We start from the raw sequence: 21393 nt of genomic DNA on the forward strand, positions 1-21393 counted from the left end.
ATTTCATCAGCTCATTTTCATTTTAAAGGACACCTTTTTGAACCATAAACCATGCGAACACATTGTATTATACCAAATACACAAAATAACCTTCATTTTAGCAATGAAATATGTTTCCTCTTTAACTTAACGAATTAATTTAAACAATTTTAACTTGTCAATTTGTGATAGTAGGTTGAACTGATTTGCATAATGAATCAAATCACTTTTATCGTTACATCACTGTGTTAAATAAAATTCTTAGGATTCTTGGTTTAATGAACAAAGTTGAAAACAATAACTCAAAAATAACAGCAAGCAATCTTTGTTATGATATCTGTTGTGTCTCCCACTGTTTGGTTTTCAGTATCTCTGCTGCCTTTGCCCTCAGGACATTTGATCCCATTATACACTACATATCCCACAAACCTTTGCATTGAATCATTCACTCAAATCACCCACACCTGTGTCTCATTACCTTGTTACTCTGTCTATTTAAACCCTGTTTGATGATTCAACTATTGCTCAGTATTAAAGTTACCTGTATGACTGATTCATGTTACCACCCAAGGATTCCTGTTTATGGATGGATTACATGTAGTGTTGGCCAAATGAAGCATTTCGAAGCATCATTGCTTTCCGATATAATTGTGTTGACACTGGTTCACTACTCAAAGCTTCATTCAAACAAAAAATGCACACCACCATCTGCTGGTGAAGTAAATGTAATGCAACAAGGCTGACAACCATAAAATGCACTAGGCTTATGTTACCCAAATAAGAGCTTTGACAATGACACTGTGTTCATGTTTCAAACCCTCAATAAAACATTGAGCCTGAAATGTGTGTGAATATTTAGCTGCAGGATACAGCTCTACAACTTCCTAACTGGTCATTTATGTATTTAATAAAGGTTTTGTTGAGTATTGAATAATGTGGCAGAGGGCAACTGGACAGGGCTTGGACAATGTGGAGGAGGGTATTCATAATGTTGTGGTTTTTATTCAGAAATATAATTTTATATTAATTATAATATATATTTATATTTTTTTATAATTTTATGCCGAGCCCCTAAGGTGACATTGGAGTAAAAAAATCTAAAGTTTAGTTTCATGTGCTCACGTGAAACCTTCATGTGCAGAATTTTTTTTTAAATCTACAACCCCAAAACAGAAAAAGTTGGGACACTGTAGAAATTGTGAGTAAAAAAGGAATGGACTAATTTACAAATCTCATAAACTTATATTTTATTCACAGTAGAATATAGATAACGTATCAAATGTTGAAAGTGAGATATTTTGAAATGTCATGCCAAATATTGGCTCATTTTGGATTTCATGAGAGCTACACATTCCAAAAAAAGTTGGGACAGGTAGCAATAAGAGGCCAGAAAATTTAAATGTACAAATAAGGAACAGTTGAAAGACCAATTTGCAACTTATTAGGTCAATTGGCAACCGTGTCATTCGCTGTTGCCAGCTAAAACTCTGTAGGTCAAAAAAGAAGCCATATCTAAACATGACCCAGAAGCGCAGGCGTTTTCCCTGGGCCAAGGCTCATTTAAAAAGGACTTTGGCAAAGTGGAAAACTGTTCTGTGGTCCAACGAATCAAAATTTGAAGTTCTTTTTGAAAAACTGGGATGCCATTTCATCCGGACTAAAGAGGACAATGACAACCCAAGTTGTTATTAGCGCTCTTTTCAGAAGCCTGCATCTCTGATGGTTTGGGGTTGCATGAGTGCGTGTGGCATGGTCAGCTTACACATCTGGAAAGGCACCATCAATGCTGAAAGGTTTATCCAAGTTCTAGATACATATGATCCCATTCAGACGTCGTCTCTTTCAGGGAAGACCTTGCATTTTCCAACATGACAATGCCAGACCACATAATGCATCAATTACAACATCAAGACTGCATAGAAGAAGGATCTGAGTACTGAAATGGCCAGCCTGCTAGTCCAGATCTTTCACCCATAGAAAAGATTTGGTGCATCATAAAGAGGAAGATGCGACAAAGAAGACCTAAGACAGTTGAGCAACTAGAAGTCTGTATTAGACAAGAATAGGACAACATTCCCATTCCTAAACATTGGTCCTCCTCCAGCTGTTCCTTATATGTACATTTAACTTTTCTGGCCTCTTATTGCTACCTGTCCCAACTTTTTTTGGAATGTGTAGCTCTCATGAAATCCAAAATGAGCCAATATTTGGCATGACATTTCAAAATATCTCACTTTCAACATTTGATACGTTATCTATATTCTACTGTGAATAAAATATAAGTTTATGAGATTAGTAAATTATTCCATTCCTTTTTTACTCACAATTTCTACAGTGTCCCAACTTTTTCTGTTTTGGGGTTGTAGTTTCGCGTGCTTGCGTGCTTGTTTCAGGTGAGCACGCGATAGCTTCACCTGAAACAAGAAAGTTTCACGTGAGCACACGAAAGTCACATGCGCGCGCTAAAAATTCTGCACATGAAGGTTGAGCGTGAGCACATGAAGGTTTTGCGTAAGCACATGAAACTAAACTTTATTTAATTTTTGCTCCATGTCCCCTTAGGGGCTCCGTAATTTTATAATATAGCCTTATAGGCTATAAATTTAGTGATGTGGGCGATGTCTTTTTTTTACAAATTCACCAGCTTTGGAGAATATTTTCTTGCATGAAACAGATGATGCTGGAGTACACAAAAATTGTTTAGAATGGTTTGGCTTCACTTCACTGAAAAATAAAGCCGCCAAGTTTCAAACCTGTCAACGCCGGATTGGGCTATCAAAGCAGTCGTGTGGTTCACTACAGAAATGAACCAGTTTGTTTGCTCCAGACGTCGTATTTCACTTGACTATTGACATAACGATACAAGCTCTGAAACAGTGGTTGCAAGGACTTTTCGAGTCTGAAGCAAGCATTGAAGCTTCAGTGTCACTAATTACATTTGTTTTGACCTTTGCCTGTTTATTGGATTATGTTTATGGATTACCCTTTTAATGGATTACCTTCAGTAAATTATTGCGTTTGGATCCACCACCTTGTCTTGCTCCAACATAACAGTCTTCATCACAAGGTTTGACCCTGAAGTCTCTGTAGCCCCCCAACATATAGCCCACACAATGAAACACTCAGATGCACACAGAAATATCAAAGACCTCTCCTTATTTGGGCAACTATTAATAGCACAAGATAAAGCATACCCTTTCCATTCAACTGGGTAACACATCCATTACTCCTTCCAAAACGGCCAGAAACCTTGGCTTAATCTTTGACGACCAACTGTCCTTCACTGATGATTACATTGCAAAGATCATGTCGATTTGCATTATACAATATCAGAAAGATACGCCCCTTCATTATGTAGCATGCTGCACAACTCCTGATCCAGGCCCTGGTAATCTCTAGGTTGGACTACTGCAATGCACAGAGCATCAAACCACTACAACTGGTTGAGAACACAGCAGCCCGACTCATCTTCCTCATGTAACGCCGCTCTTCATCTCTCTTCACTGACTACTATTGAACCACAGGTCAGGTATAAGTCACTACTGCTCACCTACAGAACTTTTTCGGCATACTTTCACCCTTTCCTGCATTCCCGACCCTTACGTTCAGCAAAGGAGCGGCGCCTTGTCTTACCATCACAAAAGGGCATTAAATCACACTTTCGCTCATTTTCTCCCTGCTGGTGGAATGATCTTCCTATAGGAGTCCAATCACAACTAAAAACTCATCTTTTCCAAAAAATACTTGACAAATTGATACTGACTGTAGACACACCACAACTTTAACTAACTCCCCACTGCGCAATGTGACGTCGGAGTGACGTCATTTTCATGTAATTTTTGGACGTCCAAATTCGGTCCATCGAAGGGGTTGTTTTGTAACGCCAGGTAACGTCTTTTTTTTACGTCTACTGCACGACTAAAAATTCATGCCTGTGGGACCTCTGTGTGAAAGGTTATAAAGCACTGACAGATAAACAAAAACTTTTCCTAGTAGTTCGAAAACTGGGAGTCTTAAAATTTGACATTCCCCTTAACTTTGGATAAAAGCGTCTGCTCAATGTAAATAGCAGTGTTTTCGTGGAAATACATCAAGCGTATGTATCATATAAACAAAAAAAAATACCACATAAGGGCGTAGGTGGCAAATATTTTTCACATTTATTTTTCTGCTTACTTCTGCTTTTAATGTCTGTTGGCCCATGGGGTCATACACGATACAATGATCTAAACACTCCCATCTTTAATCCCATCTGTTACAAATCTGACTTTAGTCTCTCTACCCACAAATTTGTGTGAATTTCTTTAAACTGCATGAGACAATGTATTGCATTAATGGAGCAGCTGTGGATCAATTCCAATTTGTTCCCAAATTTGGTTGGAGATTTTTACTCCCAGTTCTTCTTCCAAGGCAGATTAATGTTCTCCATAGATGGACTCTTCATCTGATCTAGGCCCTTGTATAGGAGGGAGATGGAGCTACCATTAAGACAACTTTCTAGAATTTTATCGAGTAATGTAATTATGTCTAAGATTTACCCTTGTGGGTTGTTCAAATTCACTACCTTTACGGGTTGTTTGTGGATGAAAAAAGCCATTCAATTAAAGACAGGGTGCATGATCTCTGAAAGCCAATGTTGATATTTGAAATCACCTAAACAAACCCACCCTACACATACGCAACCCAGGCAATGATGTTGATTACAGACAGATTACAGACTTACAGACCTTTATTATTATTATTATTAGTAGAAACGCCCCTCACTACTGATTGGCTACAAGTGTGTTTTGATAGTGGGCCTTGACTCCTTTTTCCAAAGTATTTTTCGAAAATTGTGGACTTTGCCTTAAAAATGTATTGGATGAATTTTTTTCACTTTTTTATATGTTAATCGACCTTACTGTTCTTCACAAAAATTCTATGATTTTAACTCTTTAATTGCCAAGTTCATAAGTGATTCAGATTTGGTCCCAGATTTGGGGAAAACCACACAAAATGACAGATTTTCAATATAAAAAATGATTGTGGACTGGATTTTTTAAAACCTTTATCTCATATGTCTTGGGCATGTAAAAGATTAGTAAAAACATTGGCTTTGATGCATTTTTAGTTCTTGTGCAGTATCAGATAATTTTTTTCTCATTCATTTATGTTTTTGCCACATTGACTTCCATTATAACGACATTTTTTTAATTGCAAAGCCATGACACCTTATTATCATGCATTTTTGAATGTTGGTGGTTTTTCCTTTTGCAAAGAGCTAAAATTTGTCATTTTAACTGTTGATCACCATGTGGCACCATTAACCCTTTAGTAGCCTGTGCAAAAACAGAGCTTAAAGGGATAGTTTACCCAAAAATGAAAATAATGTCATTAATGACTCACCCTCATATCGTTCCAAACTCATAAGACCTCCGTTCATCTTCGAAACACAGTTTAGGATGTTTTATATTTAGTCCAAGAGCTTGTTGACCCTTCATTGAAAATCTAGTAACGGTATACTGTCCATGTCCAGAAAGCTAATAAAAACATCACCAAAGAAGTCCATGTGACATCAGTGGGTCAGTTAGAATGTGTTGAAGCATCAAAAATACATTTTGGATCAAAAATAACAAAAATTACGACTTTATTCAGCATTGTCTTCTCTTCCGCGTTTGTTGTGAAGCGCATGCGCAAGACTAAAGTCACGTGACTGAAGTGACGCGGATGACGTGTTATCTGGTGCGCCCCAGCTGGGTTTTTTTTGGTGCGCCCGGGCTTTGTTTACAGTCTGAGGGAGACTCATGCTGTAAATTTGAAAAAAAACCTTTGCAAACATAACACGTCATCTGGATCACTGCAGTCACGTGACTTTAGTCTAGCTCATGCGCCTCAGAACAGATGCGGAAGAGAAGACAATGCTGAATAAAGTCGTAATTTTTGTTTTATAATTGGACCAAAATGTATTTTCGATGCTTCAACACATTCTAACTGACCCACTGATGTCACATGGACTACTTTGATGATGTTTTTATTACCTTTCTGGACATGGACACTATACCGTTACTAGATTTTCAGTGAAGGGTCAACAAGCTCTCGGACTAAATATAAAACATCTTATCCACTGAGCTGTGTTTGTACAGAAGAGTATTTGAGATGAGGTTTTAGTGAAACAAAGAGCAAAGTCCTTGTCTGTGCAGGTGAGGGGTAGTTGTTTGTCTGTTTTATTTAATAGGGAGCGGAGGTTGACAAGGTGAAGAGTCCTAAACCTGCGCTGTCTTACAAGTGCACCTCGTTTGCATCTCTTGTATATGATTGCAGCCCCGCCAACTAGAAGTCATCAAAAAATAGTTTGGTGTGGTGTTCCTGATGTCTAGGAATCGAAAAAGACAGGGCAAAAAAACAAAAACAGTTAAATGAGCCTACTGCAGAGCTCAAAACCAAGGCAGCCATCCACGGCGCCATCTTGTACACTCATAGCAGTCTTTTCTGGGTAATACATCAAGCGTATACATATATATGTATCATGTAAAGCAAACAAAACCAGTCATCATAAAAATAACACATAAGGGCGTAGGCTGCAAATATTCTGCACATTTTTCTGCTTACTTCTGCTTTTAATGCCTGTTGGCCCATGGGGTCATACAGGATACACCAAAATGATCTAAACACTCAGATGGCACAGCTGGCGTGGCGCTGAACTGCGCGTCCAGTGTGCGACCCCCATTACAGTCTGAGTCCGAAGCGGGAGGAATCATGATAATGTCGGTCTTTTCTACATCACCAATCCCAGGAAGTAAACTGTTGCCTACAATCCATGTGTTTGTTGTAGTCCAAGAAAAGAGATTTAGGTTGGAGACGATAACTCGCGTCATTGTTTACTTTAGAGTTTTTACCTTTTGCATATCATGCATTACATGTACTAATACACAATTACACACCAAAGATAATGTAAAATCGTGAATCGGACAATAGGTGCTCTTTAAAATAAAATTGTGGGAAAAAACATAACTTTTTTATATAAATAAATTGTTTATTTAATAGATCTCTTTTGTAGCAGATAAATTTAGTGTATATTTAGGGAAAAAAAGGAAGTAATAAAAATAATATATAACATTTATTTTATTTGAGAATTACCAGTATCACATATTAATAGTAAAAACATTTTTATCCAAATTGACTAAAAGTAAATTCAAATCAAAAAGTATCAAGGAAAACTCAAAGTAGCTCTTGGGTCAATATGAGGGGATCCACCCACATTTATTGCTTCCAACGCCCATGGCGTTATAAATGCGGCATAACGCTCCTCGAACCCATGATTGTCCTCCTTATCGCGTGCATGGTAACTTGTTATAAACTTCAAGACATCGTGTGCATCGTTACATAACGCGTTAGCAGCAGATATGAGATACATTTTGGGAATGGCGCTGGCGCTCGTTATCCTGCGAGTTCGTGCTGGGATCGTAAATAACGGATTTTGCGCGGATGGGAAGTGTTTTAGCATCCACGCAGACCGGCTAAATTTTGCCATGGCGAAGGACATTTGTAAAGTTCGAGGAGGACATTTGATGACCGTGCGCTCTGAGAAAGCGAACGATGTTTTGAGGCATCTGCTGGAAACAATTACTGGAGACTTTTGGCTGGGACTTGAATACACCAGTGGTCTGTGTTCTGGCTCTACTGTCGGGTTAAAGGGATACAGGTGGATCACCAAAGACAACAAAACCAACTTCACCAACTGGAAAAGAAGCGACGAGGTCTGTTCCCCAAGATGCGTGTCAGTCTCCAAAGACGCACTGAAATGGCACGAATGGGCATGCGACAAAACCCTAGAGGGTTATTTGTGTGAATACACGATCACTAACTACTGTCCCCCGCTGGACAAGGGTGCGTTATACGAAACACATTTTGGAATCACGAGTAATGCCCTCCAAAATGTTCCTGTAGGCAGCATCGGGACCGCGCAGCCCCTGGGTACGCGGCACGTGTGTGGGGGGGACGGCTGGCTTCAAGCACCGTGGATTTGTGAAGTTTTCCAGGGAGGTTGTGAATATGAATGCGTTAAGAGTGCGCAGGGCCCCGAGTGCACGTGCCCGCCGGGTTATAAACTCGACAACAACATGGTCACATGCACTCCTCCTCAGGACGAACCGAGCGCGCAATCGGAACGCGTCTGTGGCCCGGGGTTTGAACTGAACGCGGATGGGATAACATGTGACGACTTGGACGAATGCAGCGATGAGAGCGCCTGTACTGATGCGAACAAACAGTGCGTAAATACGCGTGGCAGCTTTGAGTGTCTTTGCAAACCTGGCTATGAGAGTGTACGTGGAGATTGCATGGACGTGGACGAGTGTGCTTCCGGGCCCTGTGAACACGTATGCACCAACACCAAAGGCGGTTATCACTGTACATGTTTTGATGGATTCATACAATCGACGGAAGACATGCACACATGCAAAATGCACTGTACTGAAGCTGAATGCCCCCCGGAGTGTAACCCCAATAACAGCGCCGAGTGCAACTGCCCAGATGGTTTTGTCCTCCTTGATGAGCAGCGTTGTGTTGATATAGATGAATGTGATAGCGAGCCGTGTGACCAGAAGTGTGAAAACACCTATGGAAGTTATAAATGCTCCTGTGATGAAGGGTTCGTGCTTAAAAAGAACGGAAAATGTGAGGTGGATTATTTTGAGGGCTCAGTCACCTCGGGACCTTTTGATAAATTTATTCCCACCTGTAGACCCCCGAGAGATAAACCAGTGTTGCTTTCAACCGACAATCTGCTGGGGATAATGGTTTGCACGGTCGTATCTGCTGTACTGCTTGTTGTACTGGTTTGTCTCGTGCACTGCATCACTATACGTCGCAATAAAACGCAACATTACGATCTGCAGAAAAGCCACGCGGACACCTACGATTTTCAAACAGATATTTGATAACAGAACTCTAAAACCAGACACAAACTAAAGATTGTACACTGTAAAAAAGGTAACAATATTACACATATTATTTTTGAGTAGTTTGTAAGATTAATTTTTAATGGAATTAAATACTCTGAACTATTTGAATAATGGCACATGATGATTTTGTATAGGCTAATTAGAGCAATGTGTAAGACCGACACCAAATTGCTGAACCCAGAGAGAACAATTTTCTGATGAGAAACAACACCTGAAAAGTTCTAAATCTATCTCAAAGACAACCACTCTCTTTGGGTACACAGGGGAGCCACACCTCACCAAAACTACTCACATCTGATCTGTTTCTCTCCTCACAGACGGGTTTAGAGATGCTCAAACTCAGCTAAAAGTTACCTACTTCAATCAGAGTGTAACATATTTGGTGTCACTGCAATGATATCAGTGTGCCTTGTAAAAGGCTCTTATTCCTTTAAGTGTGGGAAAATCCACTAACATATATAGAAATGAGGTTAGAAACCATAGGCAGCTAGAGATAAACTCCACACAGGTCTCTCACACAAATGACCTCCTGTATGTAAATGAAAAGTATCTTCGCACAGAAATCAAAGACACTGCAAACTTACAACCCCAAGAGTGGGGCACCAAAACTTAATAATAAATAAATAAACACCATTTGGTAAAACTGGGTTTAAGGAAAGGTGTTAGAGAATTTTGGGAATCTGTAAACAGATCTCCTGCACAATCGCTGAGAGAAGTTCTCATCAACAGGTAACATTTCCAACTCTCTCATTTTGTATCATTAAACGAGACACTTCACAATACTTTTTTTAAGATGTCAAATAAATCTTTAGTGTCCTCATGTGAAGTTCTAGCTCAAAATAGCACATAGAAAATTTATTATAACAACTTAAAATTGTCACTTTGTAGGTGCCAGCAAAAATGTGCTGTTTTTGGGTGTGTCATTTAATATGCAAATGAGCGGATGAAATCCAAACACCGATCGCAATGATGGTGGTTTGTTGAAATTGAAACTCAATTGTGCTGTCAATTATCTCTTTTTTTCTCTCTGGACTAAATGGCAGTGCCGTGGTTGGATAGTGCAGATTAAGGGGCAGAATTATTATAATAAGATCCCCTTATGACATCACAAGGGGAGCCAAATTTCATTGACCTTTTTTACATGCTTGCAGTGAATGGTTTACCAAAACTAAGTTACTGTGTTGATCTTTTTCACATTTTCTAGGTTGATAGAAGCACTGGAGACCAATTATAGCACTTAAACATGAAAAAGTCTGATTTTCATGATTTGTCGTCTTTAAGGTTTTTGTACGATTGATCAATGTATTATATTGCTTGAATTGAATGTTGAATTAATACATAACTTGCTTTCTCTTTTCGTATTATTGAGTGTTTTGTATGAATTCAATGCATTATTGTTTGAGTTGGAATTTGAATTATTTCGTATAGTTGATTTTTTATGATTGATTGATTAATATATTGATTGAATTGACCTTTGAATTAATAAATTGTACTGTTTGTATTAATTTTTATTTGCTCTGTATTGTTGACTCGTATCCTTTGTTACCATTAATCTACAATTGGGGGTTAAGTTCATGCTAATTAAGTTCTACCTCTAACTAAGTTGTATGCAATCGTATTTTTATGTGGGCTGGGTGGTTGTCATAGCCTCTGGTCATTGTTTCTGCTTTAATAAAGTTGTTATATAGTCATATTACTTAACTTTATTTGGCTAGACAGTGCTGGCCTGAACCCCTGGTTATTGTTGAGTTTTGTATTACATTTTATATAAAGTGCACCTATTTCATTGCGTAAAAACAATGTTATTTTGTGTATTTGGTATAATACAATGTGTTATTTTTTTTCACATACCGTACATTTTTGTAGCTCCAGATATCCCTGCCTTCCTCAAACGCTCAGATTTTGTAAAAAACCATGTTTGAAAGATTTGGTTGCTAACAGAAGTTAACTTACAGGCTGAAAGTCAAAGCGGGAGGAATTATGAAAATGTCGATCTTTATTACATCACCAATCCCAGGAAGTAAACTGTTGCCTTCAATCCATGTGTTTGTTGTAGTCCAAGAAAAGAGATTAACATTGGAGACGATAGCTCGCATCATCGTTACTTTGGGATTTGTACCTTTTATACGTATCTTAACATGAACTAACACACACTTACACACCAAAGATAATGTAAAAAAAAAAAACTTTACTATGGAGATTTCCTCTTTGCAGCTAGCCTGGCTATACTGTATGTCATCTAAGTATGCATACTCTTATGCACATATTTATCACCTTCATTGCCACAGAAGATTCATCCAGGAGGATTTCTACAAGATTGCAAGTAACACGGACAGATTAGTGTTACATTAGCACAGTCACAATCTTAACTTGCTGACAGGTTCTTTTTGGCCAGACATGTTGTTTTTTTAGATAGATAGATTAGAATATAATATTCAGTGTATTATGGCATGTCAATGAATAAAACTGTGTAAAAACTTACATTCTGAGCTCACAGCAAAAGTTGTATTTTTTGGAAGCTTTGGTTTGGGTTAGGGGTAAAAGTGTAGGAACCATGTTTTTTGGTGTATTGATTACTATCAGCAAAACCATAGTTTTACTACACTAACCATGGTTTAACTATGGTTTTTGAAAACCATGGTTGTCAAAACCATGGTTATTTTGTGGTTACCATGGTTTTACTACAGGAACAATTGCTTTTTGGTTTTAACTGTAGTAAAGCCACGGTTAATTTTCGTAAGGGTGAACACTTTGATTGGGGTTGGAGCTAAAATCTGCCAGACGGTAGCTTACCAGGAGCAGTTGAACACCTCTGCACAAATTTCCAAAGCCAGCTATGACTTTACCCCTCCAAAATGATCCCGATGTCCTTCTGATCATCTCTCTTGCAAAAGGAAATTTTCATTATATCTTGATGCACTTCATCCCTGTAACACAAACATTACATTAGTCTTTCTATCATGTCCGTCTAACTCTAAGTTAACAGTTTAACTATACCTAATACTTTAATTAGTAGCCTACTCCACCTACCACGTGACATCAACTAGTTGTTGAACCAACTTGGTTCAAACGACGATTTGCGACAAAATTACAATGCTTTCGGACACAGTCGTGACAAGCTAGTTAGTTTCTTCATCTATGTATTGTACTATGGTGCTGGTTCAGCAGAGAGTTGTGTCGTTGTTAGTGAAACGCACCACTGATGAGTTAGTGGATGCCGCCATCTGTTGGTCATTTACTAAACTACATCACATAAATTATGAAAATAACTAGCTTTTTAGAATCTTATCTTAATGTAAATCTCATGTAAGTCCTGTAAACCTTCAGACACTGGACTTCGCACCATTTCTGTACAGTTATTTATTCTTGGTAAAATTCATGTTGGAATGAATAGTGTAATAATAAAAGTGTAGTTCGAAGTCATTTAATTAGAAACAACAATGATAAAATATTAATACAATTTATTATCAACCACTCGCATTGTCGTTATTATTTTCCGATTCGTCAAAAAAAAATTCTGGCAAAAAATATGTTATAAATATATGCTAAATACATTTTGTAGAAAGTAAACCTTAATTGAATATATTTTTTTAACTTAAAAATATATTTAGTTTTAGCATTTATATATTAATATAGCCTATATTTCAAACCCATACAGCAAAAAAATATATTTTAGCTGGCCAAAATACTAAAGTTTTTATAAAATATATAGAGTATAAGCATAAAATATATAAAGTATAAGTATAAAATATATAAAGTTTAAAATATATAAAATAAAAATATATAAAGTATAATTATCAAGTATATAAAGTATAAGTTTAAAATATAGTACAAGTATAAAATATATAAAGTATTAAAAAATATATAAATATTTTTAATTGTAACCTTTTCAAACCTGTTATTTACAGATTTGTAACATACAAAAAATGATGACGTAAATATGATGAAGTAAATGCTTAAAACATATTTTATTTAAAAAATATATATATTTTTTATCATATTTCAGCACATATATTTTTGGCCATTTAATATATTTAAAATTATTACTGTTATTGTTTTTTGTTCTTTATTGATGTGGACATTAAGAAACATATTACAATAAAGGCTTTAACCTTGAACTTAATATAATTAATTATATATTTATAATGACAAAAGCATTTATGCCGATTATTTTAACACAAATCTTAGTTCTCACAGCATGATTTATCAACGCAAAGATCGTAGGATCGAACCTCAGGGAACACATTAACTGATATTTAATGTACAGCTAAACTGTATTATAAGTCGTGTCAAGTAATGCTAAAGATCATAAATGTACTATGATTATGGTCACGTGTTACTGTAAACCGTTCTGAACTTTTATATTTATTTGACAAGCTGATAAAGAGTTGATGTCTTAACATGGTTTGGTTTAAACGTGAGGAAACGTCACCGGAACTCGAATCATTGAGTAAGAAGTGATTTCCCACTTCACAATGTTGGGAAACACAGATGAGAGAAACAGAGGAAAGCCCGCAATTATCGACATGAAAACACATAGATTAAAAGACTTCATCTTAACCGCTAAAGTAAATGTATGGATTAATGACTGAACAGGTAAGACGCTAAACTAGCACTCGGTTGTTGTTATCAATATTAAGCATTAACTTTGTAGTAAATATCTCATGTTAAGTTACTGCATGTATGAATATTAAAATAATGTGTTTTACACTACAGTCTCTTTTTTAATTGTGCATTCAATGTTTTTTTCCTCTAAACTGAACCTTAAACTTGTTAAGCAAACAATACAAGTGTTTACATGAGAGTCTCTGTTCTGTAGTTTAATGGTTATTATTGTGGGAGTATAAAATGGATTTTAACTTGAAACAAACTTTTTCTCCACAGCTCTCTTTAAGAATGGGATTTACATTCATTCACGTCTTGCTTGGCTTCTGTCTCAACATTCAGGTCATCAAATGCACATCTGTGTGTTCGGTTTATGGCTATAATGCTAATTGCATAGATCGAGGTCTTCACCAGGTGCCAGATCTGCCAACACATGTAGCGTTCTTGAATCTCAATATTAACAATATAAACGAACTCAACGAAACATCCTTTTCTCACCTTGACGGTCTGCAGATCCTCAACATACAACATCAAGCACCAGGACTTGTGATCAGAAACAATACATTCAGAAGACTCTCCAATCTATTATTACTGGAGTTAGATTACAACCACATGCTGAAAATGGAGACAGGAGCTTTGAATGGATTAATGAATCTGAAATATCTCAGTCTGACACAATGTAGTTTAGATGACTCCATTCTGTCTGGTGATTTCCTCAAACCCCTGGTGTCTCTCGAGATCCTCATCTTACGTGATAACAACAACATCGGGAGAATCCGACCAGCGCCGTTCTTCATAAACATGAGAAGATTTCACATGCTGGATCTTTCGCGCACAAGCGTGAAGAGTATCTGTGAGGAAGATCTCCTGAACTTTCAGGGTAAACGTTTCACACTTTTAAGTCTGTCGTCTGTGAGACTACACGACATGAATCAGTACTGGTCAGGATGGGACAAATGTGGGAACCCATTTAAGAACATGTCCATAACCGTATTGGATCTTTCTCATAATGGATTTGAAGTAAACATGGCAAAGCGTTTTTTTGATGCCATCACCGGTACCAAAATCCATCATCTTATCCTCAGTGATAGTAGCATGGGTAGTTCTTTTGGTCATAGAAATTTGAAAGATCCAGACAGATTTACCTTCAGAGGTCTCAATGAAAGTGGTGTTAAGATTTTTGATCTTTCCAGATCAAAAATTTTTTCTCTGTCGTATTCATTGTTCGGTGCTTTGTCAGATCTAGAAGAGATTAACTTAGCACAAAATGAGATCAACAAAATCGAAAACGATGCATTTTTGGGTATGACAAATTTACTAAAGCTGAACCTGTCCAACAACCTTCTAGGTGCTATTGATTCAAAAACCTTCATGAATCTACATAAACTTCAGGTGCTTGATTTATCTTATAACAATATATGGGTGATCGGAGATCAATCATTTCAAGGACTACTAAATTTAATTAACTTAAACTTAAAAGGAAACCATCTTGAATCCTTGAATCAGTTTGCAACCCTACCGAACGTAGAAAAGATCTTCTTGGGTGAGAACAGAATCAAATCATTGTATGGATTACCAAACATTGGTAAAAATCTCACAACCCTTGATCTGGAATATAACAAATTAACTGCCTTGTCAGATCTGTACATAATATTTCAGGAATTTCCTAAAATTGACACGCTCTATCTTGAAGGGAACCTGTTTGGAAGTTGTCATGATAAAAGACCAACAGTAGTTTCAGACAAACTTCTACTTCTTAACCTCGGGATTTCATCTATAGAGATGATCTGGTCACAGGGCAAATGTTTAGATGTTTTTAATGATCTTCATCAGTTACAACAACTCTCTTTAACATCAAACTATCTGCAGTCACTTCCTAAAGACGTCTTCAAAGGCTTAACATCGTTGATCTTTTTAGATTTGTCCTTTAACTCTTTGAAGTATCTCCCTAATGGTATATTCCCAGAAACTCTACAAATACTTAATCTGGAATATAATTCAATTTATTCGTTAGATCCACATCTCTTTAGCTCCCTCACTCATCTCAGTCTGAAACAAAATCAGTTTCGCTGCGACTGCAACCTGAAAGATTTTCAAACGTGGCTCAATCAATCTAGCACGATCCTTGTACACCCTGTTGAAGATGTGACGTGTGCCAGTCCTGAAGATCAGCACATGGTTCCTGTCTTGAGATCAAGTATACAATGTGAGGATGAGGAGGAAGAGAAGAATGTTGAAAAACTGAGGATTTTACTTTTTATTTTCTCTGCCACATTGATCACGTTACTCACCATCAGCATCATCATTTATGTCCGTCGCCGTGGTTACATCTTCAAGCTTTACAAAAGACTTACTGCCAAAGTTGTGGATGGGAAGCGAGAGGATACTCAAGCCGACGAGTACTTGTACGATGTTTATCTCTGCTTCAGTTCCAGTGATATGAAGTGGGTGGAGAAAGCCTTGTTGAAGAAGTTGGACTCACAGTTCTCGGATCAGAATCTTCTCCACTGCTGCTTTGAAGAGCGAGACTTCATGCCTGGAGAAGATCATCTGAACAACATGAGAGATGCTATTCAGAACAGTCGAAAAACACTGTGTGTGGTGTCTGAACGTTTCCTGAATGATGGCTGGTGTTTAGAGACCTTCACAATGGCACAGAACAAAGCGCAAGCCGAGTTAAAAGACAGTCTGCTGGTTTTGGTGGTGGGGAACATACCCCAGTACAGGTTACTCAAATACAAACCAGTAAGATCTTACATTGAGAACAGTACATATCTTGTGTGGCCCAGTGATAGCCAAGACTTGGAGTGGTTTTATGAGCAGCTTGTACATAAAATCAGAAAAGACACAAAGATTAAAGAAACACAAGCAAAGGATAACACCACAGAAACTGAATTAAAGCCTGAAGCGACAAATGGTCATGGTGACACTGCAGTTTGATTATGGTGTAAAGTATGTCAGAGATTTCATGTTGAAAATTAAATATTTTTTCTTTACCAAGACTCTTTGGTCTGTCATTAGCAAATGTGCATCTCTTAGGGTTTCAAATAAGTAGACTTAATAGGAATGCTGAATTTCATTTCATATGGTGATGCATTAGCCTATGATTTGATATAAATAAGTAACATTAAGAGATGCTTTCATGATATTTAAAAAGCATTGGGAGGTGGAAACTTAAATGTAATCTGTTAAAGCAATGAATCATTAATGCAAACAATGCATTATATTTTCTTTTGCACACGTACCACAGAAGGTCAATGAATCAGTGTATGGATCACATAAACTTACTAAAGTTGTATTTGTAATTCTATAATACTTCCTAATGTCTAAAAGCAGGAAGCCAATGTTGAAATGAATATTTCCTCTTTGGCAACTCCGTAGGCTAGCAATGATGTTTTCTACACGGATTTTGACATTTGAGAGAACTGTAAAGAACAAACAGTTCATGTGTACTGAACATCATGTTGAAACACATGGTTTTATTTGTACTGAAAAGCTAATATTGATACAATTAACAAGACATCTATTAGTAATGGGCTGTAAATCTAGGTCAGTTCAATGCAACAGTTTACTTAAAATAAATAATTCTGGATGCTTCATAAATGAGGCTTATTGATAGATTTCAGGACACTTATTTCACTTGTAAATTATCTGAGAAACAAAACAAAACTATTCATTCTTAACCCAATGTTAAAAAGAACTGAAACATAAATGCATGATTCAAAGTCTGAATTAACTTTCTCGGTTACTCTTGCGCAGGTTATCAGCCCTTGCAAACTTGTTTTTTAAACAAGTTCTCTCGTCTTAGGTTATATTTCTGTTCCCTATTTTCGAACAAACATAGTACATTTTCTGGCAATATTTTCCTATTGACTTTAAACATAAATACAACAGTATTTAAACTAAGTCTTAAATTTTATTGCTTTAAAATTGCAGAATATTAAATTTTGAATGATTGACTATCCTTATTTTTTTTTGTAAAATAAAAATAGGTTTTGTGTTTGTGGTACAGGCATGCCCCCATATTTCAACACAATAAGAAAAATATGGAACAATAAGAGAACAAAACAGAATATAAAGAAATGAGTTATTTAGAAAATACTTGGTTTTATGTAATATAGCGATGTGGGGTTTCCAGGATAATTTGTGGTCTAATATTATTTCAAGAAATTTGTTTCCATCACTCTTTCTAGTACCACATCTTCAATCTTTAAGCTCATGCTGGTTTTAATATGTTGATTACTGAATATAATATATTTGGTTTTGCTTGGATTAAATAATAATTTATTTTAATCAATCCATCGCTTTATTCTGGATAGTTCCCTGGTCACATCGATCATTGTTGCTCAATGCCTCGGGATAATCTTTACCAACTATCACAACAACTTAAACAAAACGCACAGAAAAGAAGACTGGAGAGAAAACGAGGACGTGTCAAACTTAATCTTGACAGAAAGACTTTATGGTTTAAAAGATAAGAACCGGTAAGACCCTCAACTATTGCTCAGTTTATTATTATTGTTAGACTAAAGCTTTTGTATGAAATCTCTAAAATGATCATCCAGTGTTTTATTTCTTACAGTTATTGACATTATGCTTATCGGTTATTAAGACATCGGTTATACGTCGTTTCGAGGTAGTAAATGTTTGAATATTCAATTTATGTTGTTTTACGTAAGTAGGATATTAATAAGGTATTAACAAACAGCCTTTAATTTGCTCAGAACTTAGAAAGTCCGAGCAAAATAAGTTTGCATAACTTAACTGTTTAACTAATGATGAAAGATTATCTGTGTCCGCAGCGTTCTCTCGTTCATTATTCCCTAAAGAATGACATTTGAGTCCACTATAAAGAAGTGAACAAAAATTTCGGACACTGAGGTAAAATATTGAAAGTAACTTTACCGTCGCACGGAGAGTAGGCCTATATTTAAAATATATAAAGTATATCGTATTTCACATTTGTCATACTGTATATTAGATGATAATAAAGAACACAAAAACAACTGCTTGTTTATTGACTATATTCAAAATAAAAATATTTATTATAGGTTATTCAAAATAAGTAAAAGTTAGGCTACTTTCTATCACATTTATTTTTATTTTTATAAAAAGTATAAAATAATTGTTAAGTACCACCAACACAAATGTATAACCATACATGTATGGTGTTTACTGTCAGTATTCTCCAGCTGATTCCAATCACGCATTTGTTTCACGTTGTTTAATGGGAAATATTGCACATGACGTCATAACTGTGAAGCCACCGCGCCGCCATATTGGTATGACCAAACATTCTATTAAATTAATAGGACGTTATCAGATTTCAATGATAAAACACTGCTTTACCATTTTTATATCTGAAGTGTCCCTATACATTATAACAATGCAAACGTCCTAAGCATACATGTAGTGAACTCCATATCAGATGAGCGGACAGACCGCATCATGTAAATTATTATTGACCAAACGTCCTCATACTGAAATCAAAATAAATAATCATGCTTTGAGTGCTGCTTTTGCAATTATGTCATATTATATAGAATTGTTTTTGTTCGTACAGCAAAATGCGTTAACAATGTTACTGGCTTTTGTAGCTTTATTTCCGGCAGTGTGGATTAATTGTAGTCTACAGATCTGCAATGATATATTATTTTACTTACAAACATTTCTGTTCATGTGTTTACTGTTTTTACAGAGCTCTCAGAATGACACCAAGATACTTATCAATCCTCATATTATACATCAGCATTCAGATTGTAAACTGCACTTCTGTGTGTTTCATTGATGGCTCTAAGGTTTACTGCATAGATCGAGGTCTTCAACAAATCCCAGAGCTGCCCACATATGCAAGTTACGTGAATCTCAATATCAACAATATCACCAAACTCAACGAAACATCCTTTTCTCACCTTGAAGGTCTGCAGATCCTCAGGATACAACATCAAACACCAGGACTTGTGATCAGGAACAATACATTCAGAAGACTCTCCAATCTAATATCACTGGATTTAGATTACAACCGCATGCTGAAAATGGAGACAGGAGCTTTGAATGGATTAATGAATCTGAAAAATCTCAGTCTGACAGGTTGTAGTTTAGATGACTCCATTCTGTCTGGTGATTTCCTCAAACCTCTGGTGTCTCTCGAGATCCTCATCTTACGTGATAACAACATAGGAAGAATCCGACCAGCGCCGTTCTTCATAAACATGAGGAGATTTCACACGCTGGATATCTCGTTCACAACCGTGAAGAGTATCTGTGAGGAAGATCTGCTGAACTTTCAGGGTAAACGTTTCAAACTTTTAAATCTGTCGTCTATGAGACTATACAACATGAATCAGTACTGGTCAGGATGGGACAAATGTGGAAACCCATTTCAGAACATGTCCATAAACGTATTGGATCTTTCTCAAAATGGATTTGAAGTAAACATGGCAAAGCGTTTCATTGATGCCATCACCGGTACCAAAATCCATCATCTTATTCTCAGTGACAGTAGCAGTATGGGTAGTTCTTTTGGTCATATAAATTTAAAAGATCCAGACAGATTTACCTTCAGAGGTCTCAATGAAAGTGGTGTTAAGATTTTTGATCTTTCCAGATCATACATTTTTTCTCTGTCGTATTCATTGTTCGGTGCTTTGTCTGATCTAGAACAGATTACATTAGCACAAAATGAGATCAACAAAATTGAAAACGATGCATTTTTGGGTATGACAAATTTACTAAAGCTTAACCTGTCCAGCAACCTTCTGAGTGCTATCGATTCAAAAACTTTCATGAATCTACATAAACTTCAGGTGCTCGATTTATCTTATAACAATATAAGGGTGCTTGGACATCAATCATTTCAAGGGCTTGCAAATCTATTAAATCTAAATTTAACAGGAAATGTCTTACACACTGTTTATCAGTTTGCAACTCTACCCAATCTGAAGCAGCTCTACTTGGGTCAAAACAGAATCACATCATTGTATGGATTACCAAACATTGGGAAAAATCTCACAACCATTGATCTGGATTCTAACAGATTAACTTCCATGTCAGCATTATACACGATACTACAGGAATTTCCAGAAATGGTTGAAATCATTCTCAGTTATAATGGTTTACTGGATTGTTATAACAAGGGTCCAACAGGGTCACCCAAACTACAAATCCTTGATCTTAGAAACACATATATTGAGGTTCTCTGGTCACAAGGGAAATGTTTAGATGTTTTTAATAACCTTCATCAGTTACAACAACTCTCCCTGAGCTCAAACTTGTTGCAGTCACTTCCTAAAGACGTCTTCAAAGGCTTAACCTCTTTGATCTTTTTAGATTTGTCCTTTAACTCTTTGAAGTATCTCCCTAATGGTATATTCCCAGAAACTCTACAAATACTTAATCTGGAATATAATTCAATTTATTCAGTAGATCCACATCTCTTTAGCTCCCTCACTCATCTCAGTCTCCTACAAAATCAGTTTCGCTGTGATTGCAAACTGAAAGATTTTCAAACGTGGCTCAATCAATCTAGTACGATCCTTGTACACCCTGTTGAAAATGTGACGTGTGCCAGTCCTGAAGATCAGCACATGGTTCCCGTTTTGAGATCAAGCATACGATGTGAGGATTAGTAGGAAGATAAGAATGTTGAAAAACTGAGAATTGGTCTTTTATTTTTTCTGCCACATTGATCACGTTATTCACCATCAGCATCATCATTTACGTCTGTCGCCGTGGTTATATCTTCATGTTGACACTGCAGTTTGATTATGGTGTAAAGTCTGTCAGAGATTTCATGTGAAATATAAAATATTTTTACTTTACCAAGACTCGGTCTGTCATTAGCAAATGTGCCTCTCTTAGGTTTCCA

The 21393-nt window shown here is 36.6% G+C and overlaps 3 protein-coding genes across 3 annotated transcripts; all 3 read left to right on the forward strand.

Annotated features, from left to right (window-relative positions):
* Positions 1-7276: 7276 nt before the first annotated feature.
* LOC135738451 (thrombomodulin-like) lies at positions 7277-10480 on the forward strand. The gene has a single exon (XM_065256511.2). It carries the CDS (start codon positions 7362-7364, stop codon positions 8895-8897), a length of 1536 nt encoding a protein of 511 aa, XP_065112583.1. The 5' UTR covers positions 7277-7361; the 3' UTR covers positions 8898-10480.
* A 2871-nt stretch (positions 10481-13351) lies between these two features.
* On the forward strand, positions 13352-16522 carry tlr5b (toll-like receptor 5b). The gene is made up of 2 exons (XM_065255798.2): positions 13352-13517; positions 13806-16522. The coding sequence occupies exons 1-2, from the start codon at positions 13494-13496 to the stop codon at positions 16464-16466; spliced, it is 2685 nt and encodes an 894-aa protein (XP_065111870.2). The 5' UTR covers positions 13352-13493; the 3' UTR covers positions 16467-16522.
* A 1330-nt stretch (positions 16523-17852) lies between these two features.
* On the forward strand, positions 17853-21346 carry LOC141279861 (toll-like receptor 5). The gene is made up of 2 exons (XM_073811374.1): positions 17853-18010; positions 19225-21346. Exon 2 carries the CDS (start codon positions 19235-19237, stop codon positions 21152-21154), a length of 1920 nt encoding a protein of 639 aa, XP_073667475.1. The 5' UTR covers positions 17853-18010; positions 19225-19234; the 3' UTR covers positions 21155-21346.
* The last annotated feature ends 47 nt before the right edge of the window (positions 21347-21393 follow it).

Source organism: Paramisgurnus dabryanus, chromosome 12 (genome assembly GCF_030506205.2).
Source record: "Paramisgurnus dabryanus chromosome 12, PD_genome_1.1, whole genome shotgun sequence".
NCBI lineage: Eukaryota > Metazoa > Chordata > Actinopteri > Cypriniformes > Cobitidae > Paramisgurnus > Paramisgurnus dabryanus.